At 43.0% G+C, this 12,681-nt stretch overlaps 1 protein-coding gene across 2 annotated transcripts in view; it reads left to right on the top strand.

The window, feature by feature from the left end:
• GRM4 (glutamate metabotropic receptor 4) overlaps window positions 1–12,681 on the top strand; it is a 327,989-nt gene that overhangs the window by 190,140 nt on the left and 125,168 nt on the right. For both annotated transcript variants that reach the window (XM_068269388.1, XM_068269389.1), the window contains one exon: window positions 896–1,096. In XM_068269388.1, the coding sequence (XP_068125489.1) occupies window positions 896–1,096 (201 nt within the window). The remainder of the gene's footprint in view (window positions 1–895; window positions 1,097–12,681) is intronic.

Raw genomic sequence — 12,681 nt, 5'->3', positions numbered from 1 at the left:
GCAGTTTGAAATTGTACCAATTCAAGCTGCATAACAGCTCAAAATCTGACTGCAAGAAGAAATGATTTGCCTCTCATTGATCATCCCTTTTTTACCTTAGATAAGTAATAATTCAATAATTTGTTGAAAGTTAAAGAAATACTATCGATTCACATATTTTTTTCAATTAACACAGGAATTGTTTGGGAAGTGCTGCTAAGTACTGGTGTATACATTTTAGTAGCAACTTCTTTGTTTACTGTTAGCAAAATACATTCAAAGTTTACTGACGCCAAAACTGACGGCTGACTGAGCCATGAGGAGAGGGGAAATTCCCCTCACACTTGATCAGTTAACTCTATGTGTAGCTCTGTGTGTGACAGAGAAGAGAGCTCCCAACAGCTGCAGCTCCTGTGTCCTGTGTTTCTGACTGAAGTGTCTGAAGAGAGCAGAGGAAATGTAACTAATTGTCACAGCTTTTTCATACTGTTTTTGCTTTCAGAGTTTGATATGTTTGATATTTTCTTTCTATAGTCTGATATGCAACTCTGGCTGTGCATTGAAGCAGACACCCCTTCTCCAATTGATTTGTCCCAATATAGCTAAATCCTACCCTCAATAAATTACAGCTTTTGCCTCTGATATTTAACATGAAAAGTAGGAAAATGTTTACACAGCTACTTAGACATTATTTGCACACTGTCATTTTAGAACACTTGGGTATCGATAGTATTCCTTTAAGAGTTTAAACAGAATGCTCAACAAAATATTTAGTCAATGGTGACCTAAATGATTGCCAGGAGCAGCACAAAATTCATTACATAAGACCTTTTTTGATCATTTGGATCAGTACTTCACTTGTATTTACATCTTCCTCAGTCACTGTTTACATTTTTGGTCTTTCTCTTTACAATAGATCAAGAACGCATAGGTGTGGGTTCTTCATACGAGCAGGAGGGAAAAGTGCAATTTGTGATAGATGCAGTGTATGCCATGGCTCATGCCCTTCACAATATGCACAAAGCTGTGTGTCCTGGCAGTGTTGGACTCTGCAGCCGCATGGACCCAGTTGATGGAACTGAACTCTTGAAATATATTCGAAATGTCAACTTTACAGGTAAGAAGAACAATATCAATGTACATAGCAGTTGTTTTAACTATGCTATCATTGGACAATGTGACAGCTTACTATATGGCTAGAAATGTGAGTTTTTCCTCACTTACAAGCCACTGTATTATGACTATGACTAAGCACTGCTCTCTATGTGCTGAAGCTGGCTAAGCATATTTGCTAAGCAGCCACAGCTGAAGAAGCTTGCCATTGTCCTGAATATATTTAGCTCTGTAGAAAGCCAGAAAAAAAAGAGTGCACGCTCATTATGCACCAGCATTGCTCCCTGGTTTTGTGGTAATGAGCAGGGGAAAAGCCCCCAAGTATGAAGGTTCTCCCTAACTTGTATATCAGCTCCCTATAGCAGCAATCGGCTTTCTCTCCCTGCAAAACAATGTGCCCACACTGCTAGTAGGCTTGAGGACTCTTCAATGAAAACAGTGTTTATGGTACAATTTCATGTGCCATAACTTTCTAGGAGTCTTCCATGTTCTTCTCTCACTACAAGTTTCTTTTAAAATTCATCTCTGCTGAAAGATAGTCATGCCCAAACCCTACCCTAGATAAGTACATATATATTCGGTGACAGGTACTGCTGATATTTAAATGATCAGTAATGTTGTATTGCAAATATTTTACTATCAACATGTATGATGCATAACATTAACCCCACTCCCAAAGCAAACCCCTTTATATTCACCTAACACTAAGTGCTAGAGGCTGCCCTTCCTCCCAAGCATACTGCTATCTATATGTCTAACACTAACCCCCCAAAGCAAAATCCTACCTAAAAACCTAATACTAACCTCCTCTCCCTGACTAATACATCTGTCCTCTCCCTACCCTGTCCCCTAACTCTAAACGACCTAACTTTACCCATCTCTCTATCCAAATCACAGTTATATCATAGCCTCATGTAACCTTCTAGCACCTTTGTTACTTGTCTTGGTCCCTACTTAGAGCCACTTATCTATCTATAGAGAGAGGAGGCTTGAGCCAGCACTGCGGTTAGGGTACTTTATTGTAAAAAGGGACACTTACAGTTACGTAGCAGCCAGATGTCAGAGCAGGTTAAGTGGGCACCAGGTCTGTGTCCCCCTGCGGACGTCCGTTTCGCGCTAACAGCGCTTGTTCACCGCAATGGGGAAGGTACAACTTTACTTGCTCCTTGTTTCCACTTATCTATCTGCCCACCATCCATGTCACCTGTCCTCACCCTCACTTGCCCACCAACCCACCACTCTTCTATCCTTCCATGGCACTACCCCTGACCGTAATTTGTCTACCACAAAGTTACTATAAGTTAGATATTGTGAACATTTGCACATAATATCTGTGTTACTGTAATATAAAATTGTATGTTACTGTTATGTAAAAAAGCTAATCTAAATTATCTAATCTAAAAAAAATATCTGTTTAGCTGTTAAAATTTTCCTTAAAGTGATTATATTGTTTTTGCTGAAAATCTCCTAACATTCACATTTCTGCAAACAATAACTCCTGTTCTGGGTTAGTGGGGAATTTGCATTAACAGTGTAGGAGATTTAAATAGCAGTTAAAATACTGCTCACAATACCTTACACAGCTTTTATGTATTGCTTTAGTATACCTGAGATGATGTAATTTTGATGTAGATTGTAATCTGACAGGACTGCAGGCTGTAACAATAGCACATACTTTATTACATTATATTTATGTTGTGTGAATCCACCCGGTCAGAGTCAAAGTGTTGGTTTAAAGAGAGCCCAAGGTGGGCTCATAGATTAAATAAAAAACGTAGGCTACCTGATCCAGGAGGCTGAGCGGATCAGGTAGCCGCAAAAAACGTTGCTCCCCGCCACTCCTGTAGGCCGCACTGACCTCTGGGTCATGACACTGCAATGAGAGACTGTGTCTCTCATTCACAGCATGCAGGGAGGCGGGGGAGCGGCAGGGGGCACAGCCAGGGAGAGAGAGCTGTCCATTGCCCAGTGGCAGCTCTGGTAACCCTGCAGGAACACCCCTGGCGGGCGTTTTAAACAGGGAATCCCTCTCCCCCATGTTTACCTCCGAGATAGCAACAAATATTGACACTTATCTCGGGGGCTATAGCACGGAGGTGGGGGGGTCAGGGAGTGGCGATGGGTAGACACAGAGGCATGTCATAAGGTAGAAAACATGCCTCTGTGTCCCATCTGCCCCCCACAAACCGCCTTGGGTTCTCTTTAAGTAAATTAATTCACTCACTTAATGTAGTATAGCATTATTATAAAGGTGCATACACACCAAACTAGTAATGTCACCCATCAAGGATCAGAACCCGATCCCCTTGGGCGACGTCGCTGGGCTCAGCTGTGCAAGCGTGAGTCAGCTGTATAGCTGGCGATGGTCTGTATTGCTCTGGGGTGGGGCAAAGGAACAATGGAGCAGGGCATGTGTAATTTCAAACGGTGGGCAGGAGAGAGACGCAAAAAAATGAAGTTGGGTACTGCTGGAGGTGAGTCAATCTGCCGAGAGAACCGATTGGGCGTTGCAGGTCAGGGAGCGAGTGTCTCTGGACATACACCTAATTATCAGTTGAGGTGGTCGTTATCAACCACCTCCGCCGACATTAGTCAGGCATGTGTACAGGCCTTAAGACATCTAAATGAGACCATACTATACAACCAGAGTTCTTGAGTGTATAACATCTAGTATTTGTAGTTGCTCGCTCTGTGAATTTAAAGGTGGCCATACACGATTCCAAATAAGATTTTGATCTATTAGATTATTTTAGCAAACCTACCATACACCATTCCATTTTCAAAGCCACCACCTTGATTTTCCAACACATCCAATCATATTTTTCTAGAAAAAAAACTGAATAATTGATCTTTTTTTTTTAATCAAAAAGATTCTTTGCAATGTTTTCTCTATTCTATCATCTTGGTCAAATAAACGGAAAAACTAAACCATTTGATAGTATTGGAACCTTATGAAATACATTCAAGAATCCTGACAGACCTCCTGCTAATATTCACTTTGGAATTTATGGGCCAAGTTCGTTGCAGTAGAAGAATATTATATGATCATGTTACTAATTGCCAAGCAGAAATAATGATGTGAACAGTACTCTTCTGATTAGCATAACAATTGGTACTGTATAATTTATAGCAGATATGCATAAATGTGCTGCAACAATTTCTCCAATTGCTTTTTCAATGGTGTATACTGTGGTGGTCATGTTTACAAGGTATTGCAGGGTTCTACTTTTGTAACATTTTAATTTTTTTTAATACTAAATTTTTTTTTATTATTTTTTTTTAATATAGAACAAATACAGAATATAACCATAAATAATACACAGTGCAGAGGTCCACCATACTAGAATATTAATTGTACCAAAACAAATTTGTAAGACAAATCTGTTCCAATATAGCTGAATGCATTAAATGGCAAAAGACGTACATGAACCAAGGACAGACGTGGGTGTATGCAAAGCCAACAGAGGGTAAAACAATGTTGCTACATAGTAAACAAGTTCTCTTTGTAAGTTGAGGCTTAAAAAAAAATCATGGCCACATACCGGCCAACAGCAGGATAATATACAGTTGGTTCAACAAGATCTACATTAATCCTACAGGTCCTGAAGAAAATAACCCAGAGTAGAGACTGAATAGAAGTTAAAGGCTAGAGAAAGAGAAGAACAGAGGGACAAAAGAGAGAATAGGAAGATGAAGTTTATAAAGAGGGAAAGTAGGTGGTGGGAAGTAGTTTCTGTCTATCCATCCTCGTCACCACAACCTTACGATGTACCAATCTCAACTATCTAATAATAGGTGGGGTCAGTGTACAGCTCAAACCAGTCATCCCAGATTCTATTTAATTTTAGGGCAGTTCCTGTTGTGGTATGTATTCATATATAAAGGGATAGCCCAATTCACTGCCTCCCTCCGGCTCTGAACCATGTGGATAACAGCACTATTCCATTTGAGTAAAAACATTTTTAATGTAGTGTAATAGAAGTGTGATAGGGGTTTTATTTATTTGGGGATGCGATCCAATTCAATAATGCCCAGAAAAACAGTTTGTGTGATAGCAGGTCAGGAATCCCAATCCCATTACAGATAATGTAGTGCACTGCCAGAACATGTCAACATATACTGTACACTCAGGGCTTTCCACTTTGGGTGCAGTTTGTGAGGAAGGTAATAAACCCTGTGAATATCCAATCCAATTGAAGCCGCGATCACAATCCAAATATCCTGCTCTCCACAGACAAGGGTATAGGATTTCCCTGTAAAAAACAGACTCTACATTATGCAATACTGCTGCAGATAAAAACACCCAGTGAGCACTTCAGGACCGATGTGCTAGGCCTTCACCGGGAACACTTAATGATCTGGGGATCAGCGCCCCCGTAGTGGGTTACACTCACCGTGTGACCTCTTGACTTATATGCACATCAGCTCTCCAATCACCTGGGCATGGATACTTAAAACCAAACCCTTCAAGAGATACAAAGCAAGTCCCTTGCATACTGTAAAACCATAGTTTAATGGCAAGAATCTCCTGCATACATTCTGCATACCAGATATAAAAATAAAAAGCGCTTATCTGAAGTGTCAGCTACCGCCGCGGCCGGATCCTGCTGCACGCTCCAGTCCCCACTCAGCTCAACCCACTTCCTGGTTTGCGTCCCATGTGACTCCAAGCTCCGCCCTATGATTTTCATCAGAATGACTCATGATGAGGCTATGACAACCGATCGCCGTGATTGGCTGGCGGGGGGTGGGCGGGATAGTAAATTTTTTTTTTTTTAAAAAAATACATTTATTTAATAAAATAAACAAAAATAAATATACAACTTGGGGGTGATCAGACTCCACCAACAGAGAGCTCTGTTGGTGGGGAGAAAAGGGGGGGATCACTCGTGTGCTGTGTTGTGCGGCCTGCAGCTTGGCCTTAAAGCTGCAGTGGTCAATTTACTGAAAATTGCCCTGGTCTTTAGGGGGGTTTACCACTGCAGTCTTCTAGAGGTTAAAAAGAAAAAGTGAATTGCATATAGGCCCTAGGTCCATATAACTTTTCTCCTGAGTTTTCTCCTAGGAGATTATTCTTCACCTTCTATTCAAAATAACTTTTCACCACCTTGAAAATAAACCATAAAGTACCAAAAATCGGTGAAAAAGTACTATCAAAATTATTTGAATATTTTCTTGCCTGCTGGTGGCTTAACTACTTGCCTACTGCTCCACGCCAATTGGCGTAAGCAGTGCGGCAGCCCCAGGACCGCTCCATGTCGATTAGACGGCGAAACTGGGGTCTATTAGGGTAGTACAGCGCTGTGATCTAAGGCAGCGCTGTACTGGGGACAGCCGTGTGACACGGCTGTCCCCTCTGTCAGTGCAGAAGCGATCCGCTGTCATAGGCTGAAGCCTATGACAGACGACCACGCTGATTGGCCAGTGGGGGGAGGGAGGGAGGGAGGGGGGGGAGGGAGGGAGGGAGCGGGATGAAAAAAAAATACCGACATTTATTAGAAAAATATGAAAATAAATATTTATACAAAAAAAATAAACCCTTGGGGGGCGATCAGACCCCAATAACAGACAGCTCTGTTGTGGAGGGAAAAGGGGGGAGGGGGAATCACTTGTGTGCTGTGTTGTGCGGCCCTGCAGCTTGGCCTTAAAACTGCAATGGCCAATTACAAGAAAAAGGGCCTGGTCTTTGGGGGTGGGTGGGTGGGGGGGAGGGGGGTTTGGGTGGAGGTTAACACTGCAGTCCTCAAGTGGTTAAAGTGCATATTGACAAGGTGTGAAAATATAGGAGAAAAGTCAGAAGAAAAAGTGAATTGTGTAAGGATCTGTGAAGTTCTTGCAATGCAAAATACTCATTCATTTAGAATCAATATTACAACAAGAAGGAATGCTATATATATAGAGAGAGAGTTCTCCACAGAGTTCTCCTTTAGAGATATTCAAGAGAAATTCAGGTTAATTAAATAGTGTCCTAAGAAGTGAGTTAAGCTCTCATTCAAGTTTATATGACTGCAACCAACTCCAGTCTGGCTCCATCCAAGCTGGATATGGGGACTTTCCAGTTAGAGTAGACTCCACTTTTCCCCCGAAAAGTAGTACAATTAATCTGATGCCATGGCAGTACATGTCAGAGTGACCAATATGACCCAAGTTAGCCAGTTAACTGGAGGTTGGGATGTGTCTGGCATGAATTGAGTGAGAGTCTTGCCTCAATCTTATGATCCGATGATCAATGTGTAGTTTAGGTAACGCCTATAATCCACCCACGACCCACCTACAATGGGAAGTGACTGACCAACGTTTAGCACGGGTAATTTACTGTATTTTTAATGTATCTGTAATGTTATAAGGGAGGCTATTGCTTGTTGCTCCTGCTGCGTCTTGCTTCCTGCTTCCTGATGATGATTATGCTAAGATGAACCCTGAATCCTTGTATTGCTGATGCAAATAAAACTTCCTATATGCTACGAGCGTCTGAAAGCCTGTGTCTTTGCTAACAGCTGTGAGAACTTTCAATAGACAAGTCAATTTCTGACAAATTGCTTATGGGCCCTAATGTTCAAATGTATCTGCTGCACTCACCAGACTCTGTGATTCACAGTTTTAAATCAAAAAAAGTTCACAACACTGTGAATAAGTTCTCAAAGTTCCTTTCAAAGAATTTCATCCACCATAAAGATTACCGCTAAGGGTTCACTGAGGAGATGCAGTTGAATTCACCATTCCTGGAAAAATAAAAAATCTCCACATAGGGTGATAACGTTCAGATCATCAATAATAAACAACATTACTCCCAAAAAAAATGCTCTCTTTCCTTCTCTCTCTTTCTCTGTTACCTCTCTGCGTCCTCTCCATGCCCTCCTCCTCCCTGGCCTCCTCCCCACTCTCACCAGACCTCCTCCAGCCTCCTCTCCTGGGCTCAGCACTGCAGAAAGCACTGTGCTTTCTGCAGTGCTGAGCCCAGGAGGGCATGAAGAGGACGCAGAGAGGTAACAGAGAAAGAGAGAGAAGGAAAGAGAGAGAGTTCGGAAGTTTATCCAAAGTGACACTTCTTCTTCCCGTTACCTCATTCCCAGCGACACTTTTCTGTGAAATCATTACAGATTATGTAATCCGCAGGCACAGGTGCGCTATCTTTCTGACATAAGTTGCTCCTTTGCCTGAGGAAGTGGGGCTGTAGACCCAGGAAACGCGTTGCAGCATTTTTTTTGGGAGTAAGAAATACAGAACAAATGTTCAAATCTGTTGAGTCTCCTGTAGTAAGAATTGCACTGTCTGACTGAATTTGAATTTGCGTGGATGTCCTCCCAAGATTCATTGGAATAAAAAGCCTCAGGAGAGGTCACATTTTATGAACAGGAGTGGGAGAGCTTGTATTCGCGAGGCATTACTAAACGCAGTTTCCACCTGTCTGTAGAGGTGGGCTCCATCTGGTGAGCATATTGTTGTGTAGGAAGTGGGACCCCCACGGCATGGAATGAGAGCACGGCACCAATCCTCACAATTCACTAGAGCACTTTTGGGTGGCGTGTTGTTTATTATTGATGATCTGAACGTTATCACCCTATGTGGAGATTTTTTATTTTTCCAGGAATGGTGAATTCAACTGCATCTCCTCAGTGAACCTTTAGCAGTAATCTTTATGGTGGATGAAATTCTTTGAAAGGAACTTTGAGAACTTATTCACAGTGTTGTGAACTTTTTTTGATTTAAAACTGTGAGTCACAGAGTCTGGTGAGCGCAGCAGATACATTTGAACATTGTGACATATTTTGGAAACCACTGCAGCGACCCCAAAGACTGGTGGTAGATTTATTGGGTAGTATCTATGTGGACTGTGGCGCAATAATTAAGTATTATATGCTTATGGGCCCTAAAACCTTTTATCCCCTTCTTATGAAGTTAGGGTGTTCCTGCATGCTCCCCATGGCTACAGGCTCCACCTCTTCCTGCAGACAAAAATGGTTTCTACTGCAATGCTGGAATTCTTGGAAATGTAGTCTGGCATCTATTGTTCTTTCTGCTTTGTGTGTTATATGGTCACCCCCAGCAGCTGCAGCCAGAGAGGAGAGAAGGTAACCCATATCACAGTAGTAAGCTCATGTGCTTCAGGTATTCAGTCCACCACTTTGCTCCTGTATGCTGTTCATCTTCACCTATTATCCTAATTGCTATTAGATTTTGCTTTGTTCAGCCTTGGGTTTAGTTAGGCTTTGCAATTACTACATAACAAACACAGGTCAAAGTAGCACGTCATGAAAGAAATGTAGCTATTGCATCAATAATTAAAATTATATGTTGCTAATGATTGCAAAACTTTTGTTGCCAGTTATATATTATTCATTTTTGCTGAGGTGAAGGGATCATTTTGGTGACTAGTGTAATTTATATCTCCTTATAACACTGCTTGATTCATGCTCATTAAAAGTAAAAATGTACAAACATTGATTCTGGCAATTCTTTCAACCAGTTTCATAGAATCTGCCATTTAGAAACCTTTGTTTAAAAATGTAAGTAACACACTATACTCAGGTCTGGGTTTACATCTCAACAGCCTATAGGCAGAGAAGACCTGATGCGTTAAACTCCTTTCCTTGCAAGTGACACTCCTTAGACCAGTGGCGCACCCAGGGGGGGGGTTACCGATGCCCAGACCCCCCCCCTGCTGAGGGGCTGATACTTGCTGCTATGGTCTTTTTTATTTATTTAAAATTTCCCTTTAGTCCTTCCCTACCCCATCATGCTTTTACCCTAACCCCGTCTCAGTTCTGCAATGCAGAGGCAGGCAGGTGAATAGGGACTATTTTATCACAGCGCAATGACACTGGCCTCCCCAGCCGACAATAAATCTTTAGTTCCGGCTGGAGAGAGAGCGGAAGCAGAGGGAGGATGTCAGCACTCAGCAGGGGCGATGACAGGCAGCACACAGAGGTGAGAGAGTGGAGAAGTCAGCTCCAGGCACCAGAGCTGTTTAGCACACAAACAGTCCAGGCTTGTGTGCAGGACGCTACAAAATTCTTTCTTGTTTCCCCCGCACTGCTAGGCATTTGCAGTTTCCATTTAGGATGCAGGCTCCGCCCCGCCCCCTATCTTTTCCCGGCTGCAGAGACCAATTTGAAAGTAAGCTCTTAGCTCTAACTCTGGCTGCAGTGACATGCTGTGTGACTCGTCCTGCCCAGCAGCTGAGTGAGTACTCCTGCACTCTCCCTCAATCCTGGTACTCTCCCTATCTCTCTCTATCTTTCCCCTATGTCAGTCACCTCTACTGGATCTAACTATATACAGGGGGTTCTGACTATATATGCAGGCAATATAGAGAGTGGGATCTGGCTATATACAGGGGGATCAGACTATATATGCAGGCTATATACAGAGTGGGATCAGACTATATACTGTGGCTATATACAGAGTGGGATCTGACTATATACTGTGGCTATATACAGAGTGGGATCTGACTATATACTGTGGCTATATACAGAGTGGGATCTGACTATATACTGTGGCTATATACAGAGTGGGATCTGACTATATACTGTGGCTATATACAGAGTGGGATCTGACTATATACTGTGGCTATATACAGAGTGGGATCTGACTATATACTGTGGCTATATACAGAGTGGGATCTGACTATATACTGTGGCTATATACAGAGTGGGATCTGACTATATACTGTGGCTATATACAGAGTGGGATCTGACTATATACTGTGGCTATATACAGAGTGGGATCTGACTATATACTGTGGCTATATACAAAGTGGGATCTGACTATATACTGTGGCTATATACAGAGTGGGATCTGACTATATACTGTGGCTATATACAGAGTGGGATCTGACTATATACTTTGGCTATATACAGAGTGGGATCTGACTATATACTGTGGCTATATACAGAGTGGGATCTGACTATATACTGTGGCTATATACAGAGTGGGATCTGACTATATACACTGGCTATATACAAAATGGGATCTGACTATATACAGAGTGGGATCTGATTATATACGCAGGCTATATACAGAGGGGAATCAGACTAGATACAGGGGGATCTGGCTATAAACCCTGGCTATATAAAAGGGGGATCTGGCTATATACAAGAAATATCTGACTATATACACTGGCTATATACAGGGGAATCTGACTTTATACACTGGCTATATATACGGGGGGATTTGACTAGATACAGGGTTGATCTGGCTATATACAAGGAAGATCTGACTATATACACTGGATATATAGAAGGGGGATCTGGCGAAATACAAGGGGGAATTTACTGAACGGGAAGTCATCTGGCTATATACTATAAATGGGGTTTATGTGGTTACCTGTCTTAACTGGGGGGTCATCTAGCTACCTATACTGTAAATGGGGGGGGGCTCCTCTGGCTATCTGTGCGATAAATGGGGGGTCATCTGGTCCCCTATACTGAAGAGGGCGTAATTTGGTTATCCATAATAAAGGAGGTTATCTAGATACCTAATCAATGCCACATTATATATATTTTGGTGAAACACTACTGCATCATGTGTATTTTTTGTAGGGAAACACAGCGCATTTTGTACATTTAGTGGGCAAACACATGCACGGTAGTGTGCGGCTTGCTGAAAGAGACCTTTCTGGAATCCCCCCCTTGAAAATCCTGGGTTTGCCCCTGTAGACGGACCTTGGGCGAAGCAAGCCGAGAATCTAGCATGTGTATAGTTGTCCTTGGAGGTTGCATAAAGATCTGCAATGCCTAATCTTTAAGAAAGGGTAACCACCTAGTGTAGTGTTTCCCTTCTTACCCCCTCCACCAGAAGCTGCACTTCCTCCCCTCCCCATAGTAACAGCACGCGTCACCAGGGGTACCTCTAGGCATAGGCAGTACAGGCCATTGCCTGGAGTGCCATTGGTTCTGGGGGGCGCCATGTTGCTGGATTAAGCCCCACCCCCACATTAAACCCTGTCCCCTGACTAAGCCCCGCCCCATGGGTGTTCTATTTCTTGCTTCTGCTGCATCTACTTAGCATAAGTTGCAGGCAACTGCCACCTCTGTGCCTTGTGCATCCTTCTTTATCCCTTTGTGCCTCCTTCTGTCCTTTTTGTGCCTCCTTCTGTCTCCTTGTGCTTCCTTCAGTCCCTTGGGCCATGTCTGACCCTCTGTTTGTCCTTCTGTCTCCCTTTGTGCCTCCTTCTGTCTTCATGTGCCTCCTTCAGTCCCCCTTTGCCACCTCTGCCTCCTTCTGTGCCCCTTTGTTCCTTTATTTGTCCCCTTGTGCTACCTCTGCCCCCCGTTCCTCCTTCAGTCCCACTCTGCCTTCTTCTATCCTCTTGTGCCTCCTTCTGTCTCCACGTGCCTCCTCTATCCCCTGCGCCTTCCTCTGTGCTTTTTTTGTGCCTTCTTCTGTCTCCCTGAGTCTCTTTCTGTCCCCCTCTGCCTCCTTCTGTCTGCCTGTGCCTCCTTACATCCCCATCTGCCTCCTTCTGTCCCCCTTTCATTCCTCCTTACGCCCCCTTTGTGCACACTTCTGTCCCCCTTTGTGCCTCTTACTGTCTCCCTGTGCTTCCTTCTGCCCCCCTTTGTGCTTTTTTCTGTCTCCCATTGTGCC

Source organism: Hyperolius riggenbachi, chromosome 2, assembly GCF_040937935.1.
Source record: "Hyperolius riggenbachi isolate aHypRig1 chromosome 2, aHypRig1.pri, whole genome shotgun sequence".
Lineage (NCBI taxonomy): Eukaryota > Metazoa > Chordata > Amphibia > Anura > Hyperoliidae > Hyperolius > Hyperolius riggenbachi.
Note: the sequence above shows the minus strand (reverse complement) of the source record. Positions and strands in the feature narration are given on the sequence as shown.